General features: G+C 42.0%; 1 protein-coding gene across 3 annotated transcripts in view; it reads right to left on the bottom strand.

The window, feature by feature from the left end:
• The window catches only part of EPB41L4B (erythrocyte membrane protein band 4.1 like 4B), a 709,272-nt gene that overhangs the window by 91,425 nt on the left and 590,981 nt on the right, over positions 1 to 26,866 (bottom strand). For all 3 annotated transcript variants that reach the window (XM_029589854.1, XM_029589857.1, XM_029589855.1), the window contains exon 20: positions 4,492 to 4,596. In XM_029589854.1, coding sequence (XP_029445714.1) covers positions 4,492 to 4,596 — 105 coding nt within the window. The remainder of the gene's footprint in view (positions 1 to 4,491; positions 4,597 to 26,866) is intronic.

Consider the following 26,866-nt stretch of genomic DNA (forward strand, 5'->3'; position numbering starts at 1 on the left):
TAACTTTAACCAGGGCAACACAATAGGTAACCATATATCATACAACCACTTATAATACTGGTTTTCTATCAGTAATATGTTGATTCTGGGTTTCTAACCCAGTTATACTATCTGTTGCAACTATACAAGATAAACTTTAAGCCCACCTGGATTCCTTCCAATGAGATATTCAAATCTGTCTGCTCTCTTGCTGATATTATTGATTTATATTCTGCTTTTTGGCACTTCAAAGTGCATTACATTCAGGTACTCTAGGCTATCTCCCTATCCCCAAAGGGCTCACAATCTAAGTTTGTACCTGAGATAAGGTCACAAGGAGTGGGATTGGAATGCTGGTTTCCCTGGCTCGCAGCCTGCTGCTCTCACCACTAGACTAATTCTCCACTTTGTTCTTGCCCACTTCTTGCTTTATAAGAAAAAGAAAACAACATTAAAGAAGCTTCTAGGTCTGAGCAGCTGCTTTGCCCATTCATTCTAAAATGTGACTTTATAGTGCAGACTTGCTCATCTGGGATCTCACAGACAGGAAACTATACCAGCATGTTTTAAGCTTTGCAATTTAGGATGTGGGAACACCAGAATCAAAACACAATACCACATTAACCATGGTGACCACAATTTAAAGTTCAATCAGGGAATTAGTGATTTTAGGTAGTAAATTTAAAGAAAGTATCCTACCATAAGAGTGTAGAACATATCAAAATTTCTCATGCTCCTTAATTTTACTTTAAAGTTATTATTCTTTACATTCTTTATATAATTCTTATGCAATTCCCCAAATCCTGGGAGCTGTTATGGTGGTAAGAGTAACATGAGTTCAGACAGATTGGGATCTGCCCCTCTATGCACTGTGTGCCAGAGGCAGCAGAATGCCTTTTTGTTTGGGGAGGGCCAGCCAAGCTCCGCCCCTAACTCTGCCTCCACTGCTCTACCTTCCTCTACACTGCTCTGTTTTCCTCTCTACTTTGCCTCTGCCCATTGCCTTCCTCTATTGCTCTGCCCTCTCTGCCTTTCCCATTCCTTTCTTTTGCTGCTCTTCTCTTTCCTCCCAAATTCTACTCTTCTCTCCATCTCCTTACCTATATTGCTTCTCACTCTGCTTGCCTTTTTTCCCGTTCCCCCTCTCTTTCCTTTGTCTTTCTCCTGTCTCTCTCCCACTGTTGCTGCTACTGTGCCTTTAAGAGCCAGCTCTCAGGGCTGGCAACAGTGTAGGAGAGCTTGTGTAGCAGCCCACACGTGTTTCTTTGCAATTCTGAAGCGACTGTGGCCCTGTTGCCCACAGTGTACTAAATACATCACCACCAAGTGGGCAGGGGAGAGAGAGACAATGTGCTAAGGCAACGCACCCATACAGCACTCCCGTCCCAGGTCAACATATGTCCCGTTCTTTTTTTCTCTCATCTCTCCTCACACTCCCTTTTCTTGGTTCTTCTGCTGACTACTTCTCCTCTTTTCACATGGGTGTGGTTAGTTAATCTTCTAATGACCAGCCTAGAGAATTCAGTGAATAACTTGAAGGCCCTGCCTGCATGCTACTGGGGTTTATCAGATTTTGGGAAGTACGAAAATTATTGGCTGAGAAAAAAAAGTAATTAAGCTGTAGATATTCTAGAATTCCTCAAAACACCTTTTCAGAGAGTGGTTCATTAATATTTTCATGAACTGGGTCTGTGGTGGAGATGGAAGACTGAATTGTTAATATAAATTAGCACTGCCTTATAACAACAAACTCAATACATAGCTCATGCTCACTCTCTGTCTTATATATATATATAAGATTGTACTTTTTGGAACTAAAATTTGAAAGTCTCAGAGACAGATTTAAGGGTCCTGGTTGCAATTTTTGTAAAGTTCTTTGTGCAATGATCAGTGCTACATTTATAGAGGTCCATATTCAGTGCCGTTTGTCTGGCTAAGTTTGGACTTAGCCGAACAAATGGCACCATTTCAATATCTGGCTGTGCTCCTCTTATTGCACTTAGCCAGCTAACATTTTTTCCAGCTAAAACGTAAGCTAGCTAAATCCAGGGAGGGGGTATTCTGGGGCACAATCAGCAATCTGGATAACTTAGCTGGATAAATGCAGATTTTCAGCATTATTTGGCTAAGTTAGCGGATTAACTTTAGAATGCAAGGTATATTCAGCAGTGTGAGCACCTTGCTGAATATCCAGTAAAAGTTAGCTAAGTTTTTCCAGCTAACTTAGCCAGACTTCCCATGGCTGAATATTGGCCTTAATGTTTACAAACAGGAAATGAAACAGTCTTAATCTAAGATTTGCTGGAGGGAGAATATAGTAACATAATAAATGACAGCAGATATATATCAAAATGGCCCATCCAATCTGCCCAGTTGAGATGCATCCTCTTTTGGTAGATGTGCATAAAAAAAAATCTCAAATGCAACCCGGCAAACTCCCTCCATGGGCCTTCAACCCGATCTCTCAACCATCCTCTCATACTTCCTCATGGTCATTACACTGTTGGCCTCCCCATGCTTTCTTAGAGCCCTTATGAAGACACACCATTGTTTTGGTTACAACTGTTGTACTGTGCAGTTAACCACCTTGCAAGTGTACCACTGATGTTTTGGGTTAAACAGAGACCTGAAAGTCAATTTGAAGGCAGAGGAGAGCAAAAACTATCTATACATTTATACAAATTATTGTATAAATGTATTATTTGTATAAATGTATTATTTATACAATCATGATTAACATATTTATACAAATAAACAGTCAATATGCCACAATGAAGCATTTACACATTTTCTATATCAATGTGTACAGTAGTAGTAAACATTATTGGCAGGTTTGTCATGAGGGAATGTGATAGCAATTTACATTGCTGGCGAGTATGCAATGACAATTATCTTAATAAATGCATAATCTTGCGGTAAAAGAGTAAATAGTGTATTGGTTTGTCCATCATGTAACAGAATGAATTGAAAAATCCTGTTCTGGCTGAGTCCACATTCACAGGCTGATGTAATAAAGTGCGCTCAGCCTAGCTCACAGGTTAACCCACGGTTGGTCGCACGTTTTGGACGCGCTAGACTAACACCTGATGCAATAAAGGGATTAGCGAGTCCAAAATGCGCATTCCAAATGCATGCGTAGCTAATAGCGCTCATCACATGCAAATGCATGGTTGATGAGGCTATTAGCTATTACCCCCGATACAAAAACATCACTGTTCACCAGACACTCACTTTTTAACATGACAAATTTAATTCCAGCCGCAGAGCAGGCATAAAGTCTTGCCACATGTCAAGGGCTCAACTAAAAAACAAAAAAAAGACTTCTTTTCTGTGGTTCTTCCTACTTAGTATCGTCGCGATACTAAGATCCACTCCTTGCAATGACTAAAAATTATTAAAAAAATTAAAGGTTTGATGAAAGGAAAAAATAGCATTTTGGGCGCACAATACACACGCTCCAGGCTGTGAATATTATGTGTATACTGTGCCAGTAAATTATCTGCGGCGGGATAAAACAGACGCTCGTATTGAGCACCCATTTTCCTAACCCGCACACAGCCACACATCTGCTGGAAGCCTGATGCTTTTGAGCGCTAGGAACGAATTTATCCGTAGCGTGCCCTTTTAGCGCAGCAGCTAATTAGAATATTGCAGCATGTGCCCAGGAGAGGTGGATGTGCACGCGCTGAAAAAAACAGGCGCTCAGTTTGGACACATGTTTTTACATGCGTGATATTGCATCAGCCCTCTAATGTCCTAGAATTTACAGCATCAGCACCCAGAAATGATAGCCCATGGTTCAACTCCTCTGGGTCTTGAATACGAAATATGGAAGCAAGAAGGCATAATTTACGAGGCAGCCATAAATATTCATTGTTCTCATTTTCCATTCAGCTTAATGAACCTTCTTAAGACAAACTAAAATTATATTAGTGTGCCTGTTTTCTTTTATAAGTTTAGCAAATAATTGTAACATTCCTTTCTTAACACATAACTACATCCATTTGATTTCCTGGATATTCTAGAAAATATCTGCTCTCACACTATTTTATCTTTCATATTCAAATCCCTGTCAATACTGAGCCAAGGCAAGTTAGCAAATACCAAACCCTTTCCACTGATAGATGACACAGTCCTTCTTACAACCCAAGTTACCATGTTGAACGAACTCCAGAGGTCCACAGAGTCAAACCACCTCCTGATTGCCTAACAATTATCTCTATATAACAATGCAGGATGAGACAAATCTCCTCCCTTCTCAATAAATAAATAAATTCACACACCTTTTACTTTTAGAGCTAAATCTTCAGCAATGAAAACTTCTTTCCTGTTCTTAAATATGGTGACTGGCTTAGAATCTCTGTATAATTGTTTATCCGGGAATTGGGACTCTTTGTGATCTCTTGAAGAGGATATTCTCTCCAAGCCCAGATAACAGGAACTAAGCTAATCACCTCAGAGGTAAATCTGAGCTATTGCTCATCACACCCACACAGCAGCTACTAGACTTACAAGCTGTATTGACGGGTTAACTTCTTCAAACGAGGTGGTTTAATGTCCTGCTTCCCTGAAGATCCTGAGGACTGTGCGGTGTCTGCTCGTACAGGGGCTGGGCTTCTGAAAATGACAAAAAACATTGCTGCAATGTACTGATTTTAGTTATTCACGTTATTAGGTTTGCTAGAATTAAACTGAGAATTTGAAAGTGTACAATCTGCTAACATGTATTAATAAACCCTGGCAAAATGTAAATAATGTATACAAACTAATTAAGAGACTTAATCTATGCATGTTTTAGATGAAGTATTTAAATTTCACTTTATATCATGAATTTTTATTTCCCTAAGGAACAGGAAATAGCAAGAGAAGAAAGAATCCCATATGGCTCTGACATTTATTAAATAAAAATTCAAAACACGAAGTTATTCTGATTGGTTTGAATTAGCTTAGATGTATTAAATAGTGCTTTACAATATGATTACATGTGCCAAATGAAAAAAAACCAAGTGCTCACATCTATGGGAAGCTTAAAAAATGATGAAGTTGTTTTAATTAAAATTTGTAGATGAGAGCAAAACATTTCTTCATCTGTAGAATTCACATCATATGCAGTTTCTTTTTTTTCTAAGCTTCTTGTGTAATATGAGCTTTAACAAGAACTTTATCAACTGGAAGAGTTAAAAATCTGTTTTTCTCACTGGACATGAATGTCTCTCTGCTACCTTCCTGGAAGCAAAAGTCTCATTTATTACAGACCTCTCTTTCCTTCATAAAACTACAGGGAGACTTGCACAGAATGCAAACATATTTTACAGTGATCTGACCCAAGTGTCCTTGGAAAAACAACTTTTGAATTTCATACTCTACCCCTTGCTCTAGTGCTCATAAATGCAGGGAGAGAAGCGATAAATTGAGGAGCTTGGACTTTGTAAATAAATCAATAAGAGTTTTATAAGCCTAATATATGTAGCAGAGGGAACAGTGAGCCTATTAAATAGGACACTGAGTGGGTGATACTCAGTTGGATCCATGTAATTTTTGGCTTATGAAAAAGCATAGGGAAGAACAAAGTCACTCTTTGGTGTTGATCTTTTAATATTTCCCCACAGAAAGAAAGATAATCCAAGGCTATCACACAACAGGCTCATTGTCATGGAAACCAGACTATCATCTGGCCCACTATTATACCTTCACCTACCTTTCTTTATGAACAAGGACATTAAGTTGAAAAATAATATATTTTAATCGTGTGGACACCTCATAAATTTACGTGGGCTTATCACTGAATACCTCACGTTAAGGTTGTGCAGCGTTTTGAAGGCTGCTGTGCACGTCTATTAACTTTACTAAGACTGTGCCTTTAATATATAATCATTGGTGACCACACTATCTTTGTCTTTTTGTTTTTGAATTTTAACTCGTATTTTTTTGCAGAAGAAACCGGAAACTTATCTGAGCATTGCTTGAACAGTATTTGACAACACCGACCCAACCCGACACGATACGTGTTTCGTGGGCTTCATCAGGGGTGGAAAACATATGCGGTGTGTTCTGTCTCTGTCTTTCTGCATGCACTGCTATTCTGTTTCAGCTTTAAACTATGCTGGTTTCAGCTTTAAACTATGCTAGTTTAAAGCTGAAACAGAATAGCAGTGCATGCAGAAAAACAGAGACAAAACAGCCCGCATATGTTTTCCACCCCTGATGAAGCCAACGAAACACGTATCGTGTTGGGTTGGGTCGGTGTTGTCAAATACTGTTCAAGCAATGCTCAGATAAGTTTCCGGTTTCTTCTGGAAAATAATACGAGTTAAAATTCAAAAACAAAAAGACAAAGATAGTGTGGTCACCAATGATTATATATTAAAGGCACAGTCTTAGTAAAGTTAATAGACGTGCACAGCAGCCTTCAAAACGCTGCACAACCTTAACGTGAGGTATTCAGTGATAAGCCCACGTAAATTTATGAGGTGACCACACGATTAAAATACATTATTTTTCAGCTTATGTATATGGTGTTATAGTGAGTTCATTGTCTGAATATACATCATACCTAGCCGTGGATCTACACGCAACTAGAAATCACTTAGTCCCTCTATGAATCCTTTTAAGTGAATCTTTCTCAATGCACTTTTTTGTGGATCTCTTCCTGCGGGTCAAATTAGTTCATTCGGCTATCCTAAAGATTACTTGGAAGTTTCATCAAATATTGCCCTATGTTCTCCATTAATTTTATAGTAGACTTCTAATGTTCCACATGTTTATTGCTTCTGCTTGTCCATTGCACCTTGTTCATTGTGCCACATGTTTCAATGTATCCGCCATTTCGGCGACAGTTAAGTTTTATGTAAACCGGTGTGATATGTATCCTATACAGGAACATCGGTATAAATAAATAAATAAATAAATAAACAAACAAACAAACAAGGACATCAAGTGGCATAACAAACATAAGCATCTACTAGAATCCTTCTCACTGCTAGTCTGCATGCTATGCAGTATAAAACCAATGCTGTCTATGGTCTGAAGAACCAAATCAATTAAATACTTGCAGCATTCCAAAACAATAGGATACAGCATGTTCTTCCACCCTCTTGTTCAAAAAGTTTTGTTTCCTCTTGCACACTATCATTAGTAAACTATCAGGCCGATATTCAGTAAGCCAATGACTGGACAAGTCATCCAGCTAAAGTTAGCCATATAACGTATTTTGGATGTTCAGCAGGATAAACATATCACTGAATCTCCTCAAAGTTATTTATCTACTTTTAGCTTGATAACAAAGCTTTAATTATTACCAGTTAGGTTTAAAGTTATCCAGCCATGTATGGCTGGATAACTTTACTTTAATTGGCAGCCCAATCCCAAACCCTCATCCAATATATACAAAAGGGACCCTGCAAACCCTATCCCAAGTAAACTTTAACATTTGAAAATATCTCCATTGTTCACTGGCCCCTGCCCCACCTCCTTCCCAGTTGTTGAAAGTTAGATGTGGAAGTTCCTCTCCTACCACCTCCAATCCTAAACCTTCCACCCACCAGTACCTCTGGAAAAATCCCTGCCAGTCACTGGGATTATGGCATGCCATGACCGCTCCTGGCAGCTTCTAGTGTTACTTTGACAGCAGCTATTCCGAATAAAAAACCAGGTATTCCAGGAAAGGGGAAAGTCATCCAACTATTTTAGCCAATTTTCAGCTGTATCCAGATAAGGTAGCCAGATAACTTGTTCTTAACCAGATATATTCAAAGGAATGTAGCCGGTTAAGTTGCGACAGTCTTAAAAAGAAAAAAAAAAAAGTGTAGTTCAGGCCTGACAGCCTAACTTCCCAACCTCAACCAAATATATGCAAAAGGGGCCCTGCTGGGCCAATCCCCTCACCCCACTCCTGTATACTCTAATAGCTGAAAATCTCTCAGTTGGATACCGGCCTTCCTCTCACCTCTCTTCAGTAGGTGAATGTTAGATGTGAAAGCCCCTTCAACATCCCAACCCTAATCCTCCCACTCACCCAGAAAAATCCTTTCCGGCTGCCCGGATCATGGTATACTAAAAACATTCCCGGCAGTTTCCAAAGTTGATCCAACAACAAACCTGGAAGCATAAGCTACTAGCATTGTTGTCAAAAGTATTATCATACAACTAAAACCCACTGATGCTCGTAGCCTGTATGCGCAAATGTAAGACTCAGAATGTAATCCTCAACTCTTGTAACACACTTTGAACTCCTTGGCTGGACAAGTGTGAAACAAATAAATGATGATAAAAGGATGCTAGCACAAAAAGAGATGTTAGGATATCCGAAGAGAGAGGTTATGGTAAAGTTGAAGTAGTCCAGGTGCAATAAGAGCCAACAAATATGAAGAATTCCAAATTATCGGTATTAACTGCTAATAAGCAGATAAATAAATAAAAATACAAATAAAAAAGCATACTCTAAACTGTATGTATGTGAATGCTAGAAGTCTAAAAAGTAAGATTGGAGAGTTACAAACATTTGCACTAAAGATGTAGATATAACAGGCATCTTAGAGGATGGATGGAAGGATAATAACCAATGGAAAACCGATACCAGGGTATAAATTATATAGACATGACAAGGAAGATGAAACAGTTGGAGGGAGTGAGGCATTATATGTTAAGGATGAAATAGCAAAGTCCAGCAGGAAACAAAATGCACTGCTATACTCTTCCCTGTACTGTGTGTGTGACAGGGAAGAGTAAAGCAATGGGTGTATACTCCTGCCCACCTGGCTAGGATGAAGAATCAGACAGTAAAATGATAAATTAGAAAGGAAAATATATTTAACAACACAATAAATGGGAGATATCAAATATCCCAGTATTGATTGGGTAAATGTCTCATCAGGACAGGCAAGGGAAGTAAAGTTTCTAGATGCCATAAATATCTACTTCATGGAGCATCTGATCTTGGAACTGACAAGGGGGGAGTTATTTTACATCTAATCCTCAGTGGAATGCAGGACCGGTGGCGGGGCTACTTTAAAACAGTGATCATATTCCAATCAAATATAACGTAATTGGAAGGAAGATAGTAATACAACTTCTGCAGAAGCATCTAATTTTAAAAAGAGAGACTATAATTAAATGCGGAAATTAGAAAATAACTAAATGGAATGGTTAAAGTTTGCATGAGGCATGGACACAGCTTAAAAATAATACCTTTGAAACCCAAATAAAATGTATTCCATGCATTGAAAAATGTTGAAGGAAGTGCAAATGACAGACCAGCATGGTTAAATAGAGAATTGAAAAAGACAGCTGAAAAGATATTTCAGAACATGGAAAGCAAATCCAAATAAGGAACGTAGGAAAAAGCATAGGTACATGTTAGATGTAAAACATTAATAAGACAGGCCAAAAACACTTGGGAAAAAAAAAAGCTTGCCCACAGACAAAAATATAATAAAATATTTTCAAGTACATTCAAAGTAAAAAGCCTGTGAGGGAGTCAAGTTATTCCACTCAATGCCAAAGGGATAAAAGGACTATGGTCCTTCTGGACAATATCTTGACATCTTCGGCTCTGTGTGCGTCAGTGATCAAAAAGTTCAATAGAATGTTAGGAATTATATGGAAAAGAATAGAGAACAAAGCTGAGTATATCTAGGGACCTTCATTTTCAGTTATTTTTTTCCATTATTTTATCAGTTTTACTACAACAAAAATGATATTTACATGGAAAATGGTGAATCTTTTTTCCCTTTCTCCTGTTTTTGTTCTTCTTCTAACACACACTGATATTTTCCAGGGAAAATATAAAAACTGAAAATAAAAGTCCCTAAGAATATCAAAATGCCTTTGGATAAATCCATGGTGTTACACTACCTACAGTATTGTGTATAGTTCTGGCCACCTCATCTCAAAAACACTCAGACATAATAAAGATACAGAGGATGACAAAAATGATAAAGGGGAAGGAAAAGCTGATTTATATACAAAGGCTAATCATACTAGGGCTCTTTCGCTTACAGAAGAGATGACAGAGGGGATATGATTGAGATTTTATAAATCATGAATGAAGTGGAATGGGTATATAGTGAACGGTTATTTACCCTTTCAAAAATACTAGGATTAGGGGACACTATGAATGAACTAGCAACCGACAGATTTAAAATAAAATATAGGAAGTATTTTTTCACTCAGCGCACAATCAAGCTATGGAATCTGTTGCCAGAGGATGTGGTCAAGACAATTAACATAGTGGGGTTCAAAAGAAGGTTGGACAAGTTCAAAGGAAAAGTCCATAAATAGTTTCTAGCCAAGTTCCCTTGGAAAAGCCATTGCTTATCCCTGAGAGTGAAATAGAAATTGGGAGATGCCAGGTACTTGTGACCTGGACTGGCCACTATCGAAGACAGGGTACTGGGCTCTGTGGAACTTGGTCTGACCCAGCAAGGCATTTCTTATGGTCTTATATCACAACTCCCCTATCCTGCCTTTCCACTAGGGTAATCCAAACAGCAAACAGGAGCACTTCTGCACGCAAATAATCTCAGCAGACCACAGGAAATGTGCAGGAAAAAATTCAATGTCCACACAAAATTCAATAATATGTTTTCATTTTAAAAGGCAACACCACAGTGTATATATTACAGCATTTAAAGGTGCAAAGCGGGTCCCCTGACACGAACCCGTGTTATGCCGCGAGGCTGCGTCGGGAGGGACAGACAGAATTTTAGTTGTCTAGAAAGTAAAACAAATTATGTTAAGGAAAACACGTTTTGCACCTTTAAATGCTGTAATATATACACTGTAGAGTTGCCGTTTAAAATGAAAACATTATATTATTGAATTTTGTGTGGACATTGAATTCTTTCCTGCACATTTCCACTAGGGTATACATGTTTAGATCTATATACGTCTCTACTAATATGCATTATAACAAAGACCACTGACCATTTTAGTAGCCACTCTCTGGACTGACTCCATCCTGTTATATCCTTCAGGTGCAGTCTCCAAAACTGTATACCTTATTCCAAATGAGGTCTCACCAGGGACTTCTACAAGAGTGATATTGTCTCTTTTTTTCTGCTGACCATTTCTCTTGCTATGAACCGAGCATCTTTCTGGCTTTTGCTGTCATCTTATCCACCTGTTTGGACACTTTAAGGTCGTCAAATATGATGACACCTAGATCCTACTCTTCTTTTGTGCTTAGAAGAATTTCATTCCCTATACTGTATCATTCCTTTGGGTTTTTGCAGCTATAATGCAATAACCTGCACTTTTTTAGCATTAAATTTTAGATGCCACATTCTAGACCATTCCTCAAGCTTTACTAGATCCCTCCATCCTGTTTTCCACACCTTCCTGGATGTTTAGCCTGTTGTAGATTTTGGTATCACCTGCAAAAACACAAACTTTCCTGATAGTTCTTCTGCATTATTACTTATGAAAATTTTGAAAAGAACCAGGTCAAGGATTGATCCCTGTGGCACACTGCTAGGTATGCCCCTCTCGTTGGGGTGAACTCCATTTATCACTACAGTTTGTCACCTTCAGTTTATAACCCAATCAGTCATTTTAAACCCACACCAAGGATACTCCAGATTATTTATAAGTCAATATGCATATCAGTGTCAAAGCCTCACTACATCTAACATTCTCCCTTGATCCAACTCTCTGGTTACCCAATCAAAGAAATTGATAAGATTAATCTAACAAGACCTATCATTGGTAGAACTTTACTGCCTCGGATCTTGTAGTCCTTCGGATTCCTCTGTTTTAGCAATTCCATTAAATTACTTACTACAAAGGTCAACCTACGTAGCCTGTAATTCCCGGCATTCCCTCCCAATCCCTTGCCTTTTGCTATCCTGTATGTTTTGACTATCCTCACATTTATCTGGATGTTTAGCTACTGTCAAAAGAAAAGTTGTTTCTAATCTTGATCCATTCTCCCTCTCCTACCTTTTGCTTCTCTAGTTCTCTCATTGTTTTTCTCTCTTGCCTCTCCTCCATCAGCCGTACATTACCTTCGGACTTCCCTTTATCTTTCCTATTCACCATTTTCTCCCAACTTTTTTTTTCATATTTCTTTTTCCTCATTCTCCTATGTCCTCATTTATCTCTACCTACCCCTTTCTTTCTACTTTTCCCTTCCTATCCCTTCACCTACCTACTTTTTTGCAATGTTTATTCATCCCCTTCCTTAAGAACAAAAGAAAGTACCAAGCTGGGTCAGACCATGTGTCCATCAAGCCCAGCATCCTGTTTCCAACAGAGGCCAAACCAGGCCACAAGAACCTGACAAGTACCCAAACACTAAGATTATCCCATGCTACTGATGTCAGTAATAGCAGAGACCATTCCCTAAGTCAACTTAATTAATAGCAGTTAATGGACTTCTCCTCCAAGAACTTATCCAAATCTTTTATAAATCCAGCTACACTAACTATACTAACCACATCCTCTGGCAACAAATTCCAGAGCTTAATTGTGCACTGAGGGAAAAAGAATTTTCTCTGATTGGTCTTAAATGTGCTACTTGCTAAATCCATGGAGTGGCCCCAAGTCCTTCTATTATCCGAAAGTGTGAATAACTGATTCACATCTATTCGTTCAAGACCTCTCATTATTTTAAAGACTTCTATCATATCCCCCCCTCAGCCATCTCTTCTCCAAGCTGAACAGCCCTAACCTCTTCAGCCTTTCCTCATAGGGGAGCTGTTCTATCCCCTTTATCATTTTAATCGCCCTTCTCTGTACCTTCTCCATCGCAACTATATCTTTTTTGAGATGCGGCGACTAGAATTGTGCACAGTATTCAAGGTGTGGTCTCACCATGGAGCGATACAGAGGCATTATGACATTTTCCGTTTTGTTAACCATTCCCTTCTTAATAATTCCTAACATTGTTTACTTTTTTGACTACTGCAGCACACCGAGCCGACAATTTCAAAGTATTATCCACTATGATGCCTAGATCTTTTTCGTGGATAGTAGCTCCTAATATGGAACCTAACATTGTGTAACTACAGCAAGGGTTATTTTTGTCTATATGCAACATCTTGCACTTGTCCACATTAAATTTAATCTGTCATTTGGATGGCCAATCTTCCAGCCTCACAAGCTCCTCCTGAAATGTATCACAATCCACTTGTGATTTAACTACTCTGAATAATTTTTATCATCTGCAAATAACCTCACTTGTCGTATTCCTTTCCAGGTCATTTATAAATATACTGAAAAGCACCGGTCCAAGTATAAAAATCCCTGAGGCACTCCATTGTTAACCCTTTTCCACTGAGAAAATTAACCATTTAATCCTAATCTCCATTTCCTGTCTTTTAACCAGTTTGTAATCCACGAAAGGACATTGTGTCTTATCCCATGACATTTTAGTTTTCTTAGATGGTATATAACTTAGCGACGTTATAGAAAATAATTTAAATAAATCTACCGGTTCACCTTTATCCACATGTTTATTAATCCCTTCAAAAAAAAGAAGCAGATTTGTGAGGCAACACTTCCCCTTGGGTAAATCCATGTTGACTGTGTTCCATTAAACCATGACTTTCTCTATGCTCTACGATTTTGATCTTGAGAATAGTTTCCACTATTTTTCCTGGCACTGAAGTCATGCTCACTGGTCTATAGTTTCTTGGATCGCCCCTGGAACCCTTTTTAAATATTGGTGTTACATTGGCCACCCTCCAGTCTTCAGATACAATGGATGATTTTAATGATAGGTTACAAATTTTAACTAATAGATCTGAAATTTCATTTTTTAGTTCCTTCAGAACCCTAGGATGCATACCATCTGGTCCAGGTGAATTACTACTCTTTAGTTTGTCAATCTGGCCTACTACATCTTCCAGGTTCACAGAGATTTGGTTCAGGTCATCTGACTCATCACCCTTGAAATCCATCTCCGGAACTTGTATCTCCCCAACATCCTCATTAGTAAACACAGAAGCAAATAATTCATTTAGTCTTTCTGCAATGGTCTTAACTTCCCTTTAACCCCTCGGTCATCTAATGGTCCAACAGACTCCCTCAGAGGTTTCTTGCTTCAGATATATTTGAAAACATTTTATTATGAGTTTTTGCCTCTACGGCCAACTTCATTTCAAATTCTCTCTTCGCCTGTCTTATCAATGTTTTACACTTAACTTGACACCTCTGTCATTTACTCCTTCCTGCTCTACCCTTCTATTTTCATTTACTCTTGGTTAACTAGGATCATCAGGGATGAATGAACAAAGTCCTAAGATAAGTAAAATATTAAAAACATGCAAAGAAATGGGAAAAAAGGGCAACATCTGGAACACTATGCACACTAATGCTCATAATATGGGAAATAAAGACCAGCCTCTAGAGACAGTCATGGAAGAAGCTGGCTTGGATGTAGTGGCTTTCACAGAGACATGGTACACAAAAAACTATGACTGGGATATAGTTACACCAGGCTACAATCTATTCAGAAAGAACTGGATAAGAAGAAAGGGAAGAGAAATAACACTATATATAAAAAATAATATTAAAGCAATACAATTGCAGGGCTTATGAAGTAAGGAGGTGGCTGAATTAATCTGGAAAAAAAGAGAATGAATCATCTATTTATACTGGTGTAATATACGACTTCCATTGCAAACAGAAGAAATAGAGATTTAATGGAAGATAATCACAAGATTGCTATGAAAGGAGAGGCACTATTGCTAGAGGATTTCAATCTGCTGGGCATTCTGAATGGATGTCTTCTAAAAGCAGGGAAATCCTGGATTTTCTGAAAGGAGAACTGTTCTGTCAACTGATAACAGAACCCATATGTGAGGGGGCGATACTGGACCTGGCACTTACCAATGGGGGACAGTGTTTCTGATGTTGTAATCTATCATCTTGCATCCAGTAATCAACAGATAGTTTGGTTCAGTATTAGAATGTAGGCAATGAAGGTCCATTCAAAGGTGAGGATCCTAGACTTCAGGAAAGCTAATTTTGTTATAATAGAGGAGTATCTTAAAGAGTTGTTAGATGGATAGGGAAATTAGGGGAAGAAAAGCAGCAGTGGTCAAAGCTAAAATGAGATATTATAAGGGCAATCAATAAAGATAAGAGGCCACTATGGTTTTCTAAAAAGTAGCTGAAAAGGTAAGGGAAAAAAAGCATTCATAAACTATAATAGATCACAGAAAGATGAAGACAGGTGACAATATTTGGAAAAACTAAAAGAAGCTTGGAAAGAAATCAGGAATGCAAAGATGCAAACAGAAGAAAAATAGAAAATATGGTAAAACAAGGGGACAAGATTTATTTTTTAAGCTATGTTAGTGATAGGAAGAAGTGCAAAAGTGGCATTGTGAGACTCAGAGATAAAGGAGAGGAATATGTAGCCGCTCACGAGAAAAAAGCAAAATTGTTTAACAAACATTTGTTTGGTATTCACTATGGAATGGCCAGGAGTAGGACTAAATAAAACGAACACAAATAGGATTGGAAATGAAGTAAACCCCAATCATTTTCAGAAATGCACTTGAGAGGAACTAACTAAACAAAATAGAGTGAAGGGGCCAGACGGAGTATATCTGAGGGATTTAAGGGAACTTAGAGAAATTCTGGCAGCTCTGCAGGCTAACATTTTCAATGCTACTCTAGAGTCGGGAGTAGTTCTGGAGAATTGGAGACAGGCAGATGTGGTTCCAATTCACAAACGTGAAAGTAAGGAAGAGGATGGGAACTACAGGCCAGTTAGTCTGTAAATTAATAGAATCACTAACAGAGGACAGTGCTGTTTCTGGAATCCAATGAACTACAAGATCTCAGCCAGCATGGTTTTACAAAAGATAGATCTTGTCAGAAGAATCTGATCAATTTCTTTGATTGGATGAACAGAGAGTTGGATCAGGGGAGAGTACTCGTAGTGTATTTGGATTTCAGTAAGGCCTCTGACACGGTTCCACATAAGCTACTAATATATTGAGCACTCTTGGTATGATCTCTAGTGACTGACTGGATTAGAAATTGGTTGGGTGGAAGGCGACAAAGGGCAATGATAAATGGAGTTCACTTCGAGGATAGACATTACTAGGAGTGTGCCACAAGGATTAGTCCTCGGGTTGGTTCTTTTCAACATTGTCATGAGTAACATGATTATTGAGAAATGTTAGGAATTTTTTGACAAATCTACAAAAGGGTAGACAGCCAGGAGGGTGTGGAAAACATGTGGCGGGATCTAGTGAAGTTTGAGGAATGGTCCATGATCTGGCAACTAAGATTTAATGCTAAATAATTCATAGTTACACATTAAGGCTGCAAAAACCCAAGGGAGAGGTACAGTATAGGAGGTGAAATTCTTCTAAACATGAAAAAAAAAGCAGGATCTGGGAGGTGATCATATCTGATAATCTTAAATTGGCCAAACAGGTGAATAAGATCACAGCAAAAGCTAGAAAGATACTTGGGTACATAGGGAGAGGAATGGCCAGTATAAAAAAGGAGCTGATATTGTCCTTGTATAAGTTCCTTGATGAGACCTCACATAGATTACTCTTTACTTTTCTGGAAACCCCATATTCAAAAGGATATAACTGGTTGGCGTCTGTATAGAAAGTAGCTACTAAAATGGCCAGTGGTCTTCATTCTAAAGCATATGGGGACAGACAAAGATCTAGACATGTATACCATAGAGGAAAGGCAGGATAGGAAAGATAGACATTTAAATACAGCCAATGTTTCCATGTAGTGGAGATGGGCCTCTTTCAAAGGAAAGGATAGTCATGGGATGAGGGTGAAAGGATAAGTCTCAGTAGTAATCTAAGGAAATATTTCTTTACAGAGCATTGGATGCAACGTGAATTCAACAACGCATGGGACAATCATAAGAGATCTGTAAGGGAGTGGAAGGGATTGTAGAGTTGAGCAGTTGTGTGAACGGACAGACTAAATAAGTTGCAATGGTTTTTTTCTGCCATCATGTTTCTATTTTGTTTCTTTCCTCCTCAGATTCTTTCCCTTATCCCTTCTATCCGTTCACTCATCCTTCCTGGCTCCCAATATTCTTTTTGTCATTCTCTTCCTCCTTCACTCTCATGTCTGATACTTTTACCATCTTCCTATTTATTTTCTTTGCTCTCATTTGGACCCTCTTCCTTCCTTTCTATCTTCTTGTACTGACTTGACTCTACCACACTGTTCTTTTTTGTTCATACTTTATCCTTTTCTGTTCCCTCCTTTTGCCTTTTCCAATTCCTTTCTTTATTCCTACCATTTCTTACATCTTTTTCTTTCATTTTCCTCTTCACATCCCTAATTCATTTTAAATAAATGGCTCATCTAATCTGAAAATGGTCTTGCCCTAAAATACCTGAAACATTTGAGATATTTTAAGTTCATTTATCCCTCAAATAGCCTCCTTAGCCCCCCCCCCCCATCCCTGTGGCTTCCCCTGGCCCCTCCAAACTCCCCTTCTGGCCCCCCCCAAGAAACTTGAGGAGCTCAGGCCTATCCAGCTTGGCTGAGCCAAGCTCAGCCAGGGACTCCTTGAGCCTTTTCAACTTCTCTTCTGCCCATCCCTGAGAAATGTGTCAGGGCTTAGGACTTTATTGCCCTCTACTTACCATTTTCATGAGGTTGGAGCAATGCATGCTTACTCCTGACCTGCCAGCATCTCTTTAAAAATGGCACCTGCCCACCCTCAGACCAGTGCAGAAATGACATAAAAAAGGCACTGGTGTAAGTGCCAGTCAATACTGTATGCATGCACATTTTACCCACAGAGAGTGAAATCGTTCCTGGGGATGGGCTTGAGGAGTCCGCACTTACTTGCATACTTTTGCATTTTCAAAAGTATGAATCTTAATTTTCTTAAAAAATTCTGCACACAAAGCAGCAGGTTTAATTGCATATTGGTAGTTTGGTGGGATCATTTTCAAAATGAAGGTATTTGCATACTTTCTCTTTAATATTTGGTATAATAATATACATATTGTACTGAAAACATGCCGGCTGATATAAAATTATCCCTTATGTATTGCATTCTAGACTTTGTCTATATTTAATCTAATATCATATCTCTGACAATTTGCGCAAATATCAGGCCCAGGCCAGTCAAACCAATGCCCTGGGGGGTTCCGGGGCATCGCTCCTGCAGGAAAAGCTTATTCTCCCCGGGAGACTGTACTTCAGCCATCTCTCTACTAACCGTGTCAGATAGTGCATGAGCAGGTGCTTCCCTGTCCTGACTGGATTTTGTTAATAATAATAATAATAATAATAATAATAATAATAATAGGATGAGGCTCTCCTTTCCTGATCAGGGTATGTCTACCCTACCTCAGCTAGTGTTTCCTGCTGGTTTACAGATTGCTTGGACTCCTTGCCTCCTGGTTACAGCCCTCTTTTTCCTTGCTCCTGACTGGGGCCATTGTTTCCTGGTTTCAATCCGCCAATGTTTTTAGTAGCCCATGTTACTTTCATGTTCCTGGATCCCTGTTAAAAATCTTGAGCTCTTGTTACCTGAATTTCTTGGACTGTGAATTTCCTGAACCTGCCTTGTTGCCTTTAAACTGCTTCGATTTCCTGCTGATAAAGTACGGTGAGATTAAACAGATCTTGCTCAGCCTCTTGCTGTTCTTAGTCTATTCTGGGCAGGCATTCCCAGAAGTGACCCCCAGGGATCCCCAGTTTACAGAAGCTGTCCATGTCTCAGCCCAGGGATTTCCTGACTCCAAAGTATATTTATATTCCTCTATAAAATCAGCAGATGTTACAGTGCATTTACAAAGACCATCTTCTGTATTTAAAAAAATGGCAACTTTGCTACTTATTCCTTCCTACAAAGTATTTTAACTATATAACAGCAGTCCCAGAACCAAATACCAGTGTAACCTATAGGCCCAGTCTTGTTACCTTAGTTCCAAATACAAAACATTCATTTATTTTTCTGGAGTAGATCGTTACTATACTGGTACTAAAATAGGAAAATTGGTTATTACCTGCTAATTTTCGCTTCTGTAATACCACACATCAGATCAGTCCAGGCAAGTGGGTTTTATTCATCCCTACCAGCAGATGGAGGTAGAGAACAAAACTTTGGGCACTGCCACATATACGAGAGTGCCACCTGCAGTCCCTCAGTATTAATTGATACCCAAGCCAAGATAAGAAAATAAAGAGCGAACGAGGCTCCCAACATGGATACCCCTGACCAACTAGATAACCATGCAGAAAAATGCTAAACCTAGAAACTGAAGCCAAAAAATGGCAAATCTGTTTTGCAAATAAATACAGCAGTAGACCTCAGGGCGGGCCTCTGGACTGATCTGTGGAACAGGAACGAAAATTAGCAGGTAAGAATCAATTTTCTTTTCCTGAACATACCCTGATCAGTCCAGACAACGGGATGTACCAAAACCCTTTTACACTGGGCGGTAACTCGAAAGACCCACTCAAAGAACACTCTCTCCCAAAAGGGGGCCACCTCCGGGGTCAGCACATCCAAACGGTAATGCTTGGTAAAAGTGTGCAATGAAGACCACACTGCGGCACAGATATCTTGGGGAGACACCAGCTGACACTCAGCCCAGGACGGCGCCTGAGCTGGAGTCGAATGTGCTCTAAGACCCACTGGAACCGCTCTTCCTTTTGATACATAAGCTGCAGAGATCGTCTCTTTCAACCAATGAGACAAAGAAGCCTTAGATGCCTTTTTGCCCTTTTTTGCTCCCCAGAACAGGACGAACAAATGATTGGGATGATGAAAAGCGTTAGTGACTTTCAAGTAACGTAATACCACCCGTCTCACATCCAAAAGGTGAAGTTCTCATCCCATCGAGGGATCCCGAGCCCAATCCGGAAACCCGGGCAACTCCACTGATTGGTTTACATGAAAAACTGACGCCACCTTAGGAAGAAACGAAGGTACCGTACACAAGGACACCGTATCGGACAATATCCGGAGAAACGGATCACGGCACGAAAGCGCCTGCAATTCCAAAATCCTTTTAGCCAGATAGCTACCAAAAAGACTGTCTTCAGAGTCAGGATCTTCAAAGATACCCGATTCAGAGGCTCGAACGGCTCCTCGCAAAGGACCCGTCGCACGAGATTAAGATTCCAATCCGGACAAATACGACACAGAGGTGGACGGAGATGTTTGACTCCTCATAGAAAACGCACCACATCCAGATGGGATGCCAAGGCCTTCCCCTGGACTCTCCCTCAGACAACCCAAAGCGGAAACCTGAACCCGAAGGGAACTATGGGCTAATCCTTTGGATAAACCCACCTGCAAAAAAGACAAAATATGGGACATCGACACCTGAAGAGGGTCCAATCCCTGTTGTCCACACCAGGTCTCACCTTCCATACACTGGAATACGCTAAAGAGGTAGCAGGGCGTCTTGCTTGGAGCAGCATGGTAATTACTGGTTCCAAATATCCCCTCACTCGCAATCACCTCCTCTCAAAAGCCAGGCCACGAGACAAAAGCGATCCTCCTGACTGGAAAATATAGGATCCTGACACAGGAGATCCGGTAAATGGGTCAGGCATAGCGGTCCGTCCACTGCCAGCCGCACCAGATCTGCGAACCACGGACGGCGAGGCCATTCCGGAGCCACCAGAATCACTAACCTCGCGTGGCCCTCTACACGCCTGAGTATCTTTGCTATCAGCGGCCACGGAGGAAAGACATACAGGAGGACTCCGGTCGGCCACGGACATACGAGGGCATCGAGCCCCACCACCCCAGACTCCCTCTGGTGGCTGAAAAACCTTTGCGTCTTGTTATTGAGACTTGTTGCCATGAGATCGAACTGCGGGGGTCCTCACCATTCGCAGAGAAGCTCCCAGGCCCTCAGAGAATTCCCACTCCCCTGGATCCAACTGCTGCCAGCTGAGGTAATCCGCCTGGACGTTGTCGACTCCTGCAACATGGGAGGTGATGATTTCTTCGAGATGAAGCTCTGCCCACTCGAACAGCAGCTGAGCCTCCTGTGCTACCATGGGACTCTTGGTTCCCTCCTGGCGGTTGATGTAAACCACCATGGTTGAATTGTCCGAGAAAACTCTCACCATCCGATCGCGGACCAAGGGTAGAAACTACTCCAGAGCTCGGCGCACCGCTCTCGTCTCCAGGCGATTGATGGACCATGTCTGTTCCGACGTCGACCAAAGGCCCTGAGCAGATCTGCCTAGACAAACTGTCCCCCAGCTCCGAAGACTTGCATCCGTGGTGACCACCACCCACTACGGGACCTTGAGAGGCATCCTCTTCTCCAGATTGTTCCACGTCATCCAGCAGGCCAGACTGGCCCTGGCCGACTCCATCAGAGCCAGGGGCAGGAAATATTGTTGCGACACAGGATTCCAATGGGACAACAAGGCTCTCTGCAGAGGCCTCAAATGGGCAGACATCCAGGGCACCAGTTCCAATGTGGATGCCATCGAGCCCAGGACCTGTAAGTAATCCAAGACCTTTGGCTCCTGTAGACAAAGCAGACGCGCTATCTGCCCCTGAATTTTGTTCACCCTGACTGTAAGAAACACTCTGCTCCGCTGGGTGTCGAAACGGGCTCCCAAGTATTCGAGGGAAAGGGAGGGGACCAGATGGCTCTTCTGCACATTGATAACCCAGCCTAGAGATTCCAGGAGCGACTGAACTCGGTCCACGGACCACACACATTCCTTTAGTGACTTCGCCTGTATCAGGCAATCGTCCAAGTATGGGTGCACAAGCAATCCCTCCTGTCGCAGTGCTGCCGCCACTACCACTATCACCTTTGTAAAGGTCCGCAGGGCGGTGACCAGCAATTGAAACTAATAGTGCTGTCCCAGAACCATGAATCTGAGAAACTGCTGGTGCTCCTGAGGGATGGGGATATGCAGATAAGCCTCGGTGAGATCCAGAGATGCCAAAATCTCTCCCCCCCCCCCCCCCGTACCGCTGCAATTACGGTGCGCAACGTCTCCATCCGAAAACGTGGTACCTTCAAACTCTGGTTGACTTTATTCTGGTCTAGGATAGGTCGGATCATGCCTTCCTTCTTGGGCACCAAGAAATAAATGGAATATCTGCCTTGTCCCTGTTCGGACACTGGCACCGATACAACCGCCTCCAGACTTAACCACTGAAACATTTCCTGGACCGCTGCCCGCTTGCTTCGGGAAAGACAACGCGACTCCAGAAAGACAGACCGCAGTGGCGAGAAAATTCTAAGGCGTAGCCATTTCTCACCACACTCAACACCCACCAGTCAGAAGTGATCTTGGTCCACTTCCCACAGAACCGGGCCAGCCTGCCCCGATTTTCGGAGACGAGGAGTGGACCTGTCGGATCTCATTGTGAGGACTTATTGCCACCTGCACCCTGGGTGGATCCACCTCTAGATGACCTTCCAGCCCCTCGAAAGGACTTTTGCGTATGCGAGGACTGTCTTGGGGCCGAGGCCCCCGAGGGCCTCGTCTGACAAAAACTTCTGTACTCCCAAAAGCGACGCCGAGAAAAGAAAGGTTTCCTACCGGACTTTTGATCCTCTGGCAGCCTATTGTCCTTTGTCTCTCCCAGCGACTTCATCAGACGATCGAGGTCCTCACCAAACAGCAGTTTCCCCTGAAAGGGCAGATTACAGAGCTGCGATTTTGATGTCAGATCTGCTGACCAGTTGCGTAGCCACAAGTGTCATTTGGACACCACCACCTCATAGCGCGGGCCGTGGTTCTCACCAGGTCATACAAGGCATCTGTGCCATAGGCAACCCCTGCCTCCAGGCGGAACACCTGAACTGGGGAAAGAGTCCCGGAGGCCGACTGGTCCTGCGGCTTCTGGATCCAACACAAACAGGCCCGCTGCATCAGACTTGCACATACCGCCGCCTGCAGGCCGAGCCCCAGGATTTCAAAAGCTCGCTTGATATGCACTTCTAGGGATGTGAATCGTTTTTTGACGATTTAAAACAATAGTCAGATATATTTTAAATCGTTAAGAGTCGCGATACAATAGAAATTCCCCCGATTTATCGTCAAAAATCGTAAATCGGGGAGGGGGGAGGGCGGGGAAAACCGGCACACCAAAAAAGCCCCTAAACCCACCCCGACCCTATAAAACGAATCCCTTACCTTACCCCACCCTCCTGAACCCCCCCAAAGCGTTTTACGAGTACCTGGTGGTCCAGTGGGGGCGCGGGGACCAATCTCCCGCTCTCGGGTCGGGTGGGTTGTTTTTTTTTTTTATCGGGCCATTGGTGCCATTTTTGAGTGGCAGCCAAAATAGCGCCGATGGCCCGAGAGCGCCAATGGGGTCCCCGTGCCCCCATTGGACCACCAGGTAATCATAAAAAGTTTTGGGGAGGTTCGGGAGGGTGGGGGAAGGTAAGGGGTTAATTTTAAAGGGTCGGGCCTCACTAAAAAAAAAAAAAAATAACGATGTGAATCGGAATTGGTTCACCCACGATCAGATTTTTCCCCCCCTCTAGCCGAACCCGATCATTAAGACGATCGGGCACATGATTCACATCTCTTATGCACTTCCATCTTCCCATTCTGAACATCCTTCAGAGTGGAAGCTCCAGCCACCGGAATAGTGGTCTTCTTAGTGACCTCTGAAACTGCCGCATCCACTTTCAGGACCTTGAGAACGTCCAGATGGTGCTGCAGAAGCAGATAAAGCTTGGACATCGCTCTGCCAACTCGCAGACCCGAGTCGGGGGAATCCCACTCTCAGTTGATCAATTTCTGGATTTTCTTTGGAATTGGGAAATCGCTGGGGGGTCTCCGTAGGCCATCCAGAACCGGATTAACCCCTTCAGCATCTGAATCCTCTAGGGTGAGCTTAATCCCCAGCTCCTCCAACACCTGAGGTATAAGCGGGCGAAGCTCCTCTTTCTTGAAAAGCTGGATCACCCGCGGATTATCGCCTTCAGCCTCCGGACCCTCCAAGGTCCCCTGTTACGTTTTAGAGTCCCCTGGGTCCAGAGAGGGACCCCCAATCGGGTCCCCATCCTGATAGACCTCATCTTCCTGCTTAGACTCATTCGAATCTTCCGAGTCAGATTCCAATCACGCTAGCTGTCCCTCGGGAGGCAGAGTTTGTGGGCCCGCGCAATCTTTATCGGGGACCTTCCCCCGGCTTTGCCGAACCCAACATGCCTTCTGTGACACCGCAATTACCTGCCTAGCCAGGAAGGCCTCATGCAGTAAAAGTATGAATTCGGGCAAAAACCACCCCAGGGCTCCTGAAGGGCGCTTGGGGCTGCTAAGGCCCAAGACATCCGAACCTTTTCCCCAGGTCGAACCATGGGAGACCAGAGCAGCAGGGACCCCCCGGGGAGAAGCCCCTCTATCCAGCTCCGCTTCTGCGGCCATAGCCACTCCCTCCTGTGATCCCAGCACCACCGCCATGGTCCGCGAATGCCTCCATGGCTTTGCTTGCCTTTCAGACCCCCCTCCCCCCCTCCAGCACACTCCGTGAAGAGGAGGTCGTCATTCAGGCTGACCGACGTGCTACCATAGGACCTGCAGGTCTCTCTGAGCTGCTTGTCTGTCATAACAAGCACCAAGAAATAAAGCAAGGCAAAATAAAAATCCAAACAGGCAATCCTATGCTTGCCGCATTTCCACGCGGCCTGGATCGTGAGGGGGAGGGGTGCACCATGCGGCAGCTGTCAAACCCTGAAGGGGGCGGCACTGCCCCAAGAATTTCCTGCCGGCGCGGTGAACAGGCTGCTGCCACGACTGAAAACCGCACAGCTCGTTCGGGAGTACAGCCAGCTCCCACCGGAGTGAATCTGCCCCGACCAGGACCACCCTCCTCCGAATGATCCCCCGATCCGCCCACTTACTGCCCGGTCTGCACCCGACTAGGATTTCAGCCTGCTAGGCTGCACAGCTTGCTCACATGCGGCTGCTGTTGTAAAAGCAGACATCTGCCATAACTTTTTTTTTTTTTCTACAACAAAGATTTAAAGCCCCAGACACACAAGAAAGCACAAAAATAAAAGTAAGGGTACTTCCCTGTCCTGGGCAGGTGGAGGGGCTTCAGGCCCACCGAGGGAACCAGATCACTGGCTGTCAGTGGTCCCAGGGTCGCGAGCTGAAGCTGGCCAGGGGCATCCAAACCCCCGTTCACCCAGCTCAACCCGAGGGACAACCCTTCTTCAGGAGCCTGTCATCTCGGGGAGCAATTTTCCTTAAAATATCCAGGTCTGTCAGTACTGCAGGGTTAGCACCTCTAACATCTGCTGGAGGAAGAGAAATACTGAGGGACTACAGGTGGCACTCTCGTATATGTGGCAGTGCACAAAGTTTGTTCTCTACCTCCATCTGCTGGTAGAGATGAATAAAACCCACTTGTCTGGACTGATCTGGGTGTGTTCAGGAACCAGATTTTATTTTAAATAGGAAGAATACACATGCCTTGATAAGTGAGTTGCAAAAAGTTCTTATTTTGATAAACACCACACACTCAGCTTTCTATAATCACAAAGTGATCTACTATGGAAACGCAGGCAATATTTCCATTTAGAAAGTCAAACATCAATGCTGTTGATTTGGTTATTATAGCTGCTGTAAACCACAGCTGCTCAAGTCCAAAAGAGCACTCTTGGCATAGTCATGCAAATAAGCAAATCAAGTCCTTCACGCCATTTCCAAAATTTAAATGCTACTACAACTGTTTAAAAGGTTTTTGTTTTTTTTTTAAATGAAGGACGCAATCATAATCTTTGTTTTCTTTTACACATTGGAATTTGATATCCTGTACCCAATTTCCAGCTGCCTGACTTGAGAATAAAAAAGAGAGCTTTTTGACATAACTATTTTAGAGTTATGCTGTCATTGTTTGCAGTTCATATCCTACCTGTGCACCCACTCTCCTTCCCCTTTGGACCCTACCGTGTGGCAGAGTTTAACTGCACATAAAAATTAACAATGTATATATTGAAATATCAGATACATTATTTTTAGTATTCAAGATTCCTTTTTTTGCATAAAGATTTTGTTTTTGTCAAAAATGGGGATAGTGAACTGTTTTTATTTCTCTTCATTTGTGAGACATAGTTGCTGTCCTCATGTTTACATGGGAGGGAGGTAATCTGCAGGAATATATCAAAGTACCACCAAACTGAGCCAAAATATACAGCAGTGCAATGTATATACATCTATGGAATGAAAAACTAAGCCAATATAAAATAAGGTACACTTCAGATCCCTGTGCTTATCCCCTCAAGCTCTCTCATAACTCCTGCCAGTCTGTAAGCCTATAGTCTGTAAGTTATTCTCCAAATAGCCTTACAGAGAGTGACAATGTACTGGAGTACAGAATCGCCAAAATTAAAGCTACAGCATTCTCGTTTCTGAAAAAAACTCTTGTTCTTTGGTTTGGTTGCATCCTCGCTTGGTCTTACTTCTAAACAAAAAAAACCCAAACAAACCTTTTTCCTAGATTTACTTGAATTTTTAAAAATACTTTGATTTCTTTTTTAATAGAAGGTGTGTATCCTTTATTGTGTATACAATGTCTGATTTTTAAAACTGTTCTGCGTGTACTCTTCAGCTGTTTGTGCTATAGTCATGCTATACATGTGCTATCATGATGCCTGCAAGACATTCTGATGAGAGCACGTGACGCCGACGTCACGTGCTCCTCGCAAAGGAGTTCAGAAATGGCGTCCTGACTCCCTGCTGGACCACCAGGGAGTTTTGGTAAGTCTTGGGGGGGGATTAAGGAGGGTGAGGGGTTTAAATTTTTATTTAGGATCAACAATCGCGATTTCCAACGTATTCAACATAGCTATGTTGAATAAGTTGGAAATCCGATCGTTTTCGCCTCATCACTTTTTTAAGTTAAAAAAAAAAAAAAGTTGCGTTTTACATTTAAGTTCAAAACGAATGCACACCCCTATAACAGAGGCACCTAAATTTT

Source organism: Rhinatrema bivittatum, chromosome 2, assembly GCF_901001135.1.
Source record: "Rhinatrema bivittatum chromosome 2, aRhiBiv1.1, whole genome shotgun sequence".
Classification (NCBI taxonomy): Eukaryota; Metazoa; Chordata; class Amphibia; order Gymnophiona; family Rhinatrematidae; genus Rhinatrema; species Rhinatrema bivittatum.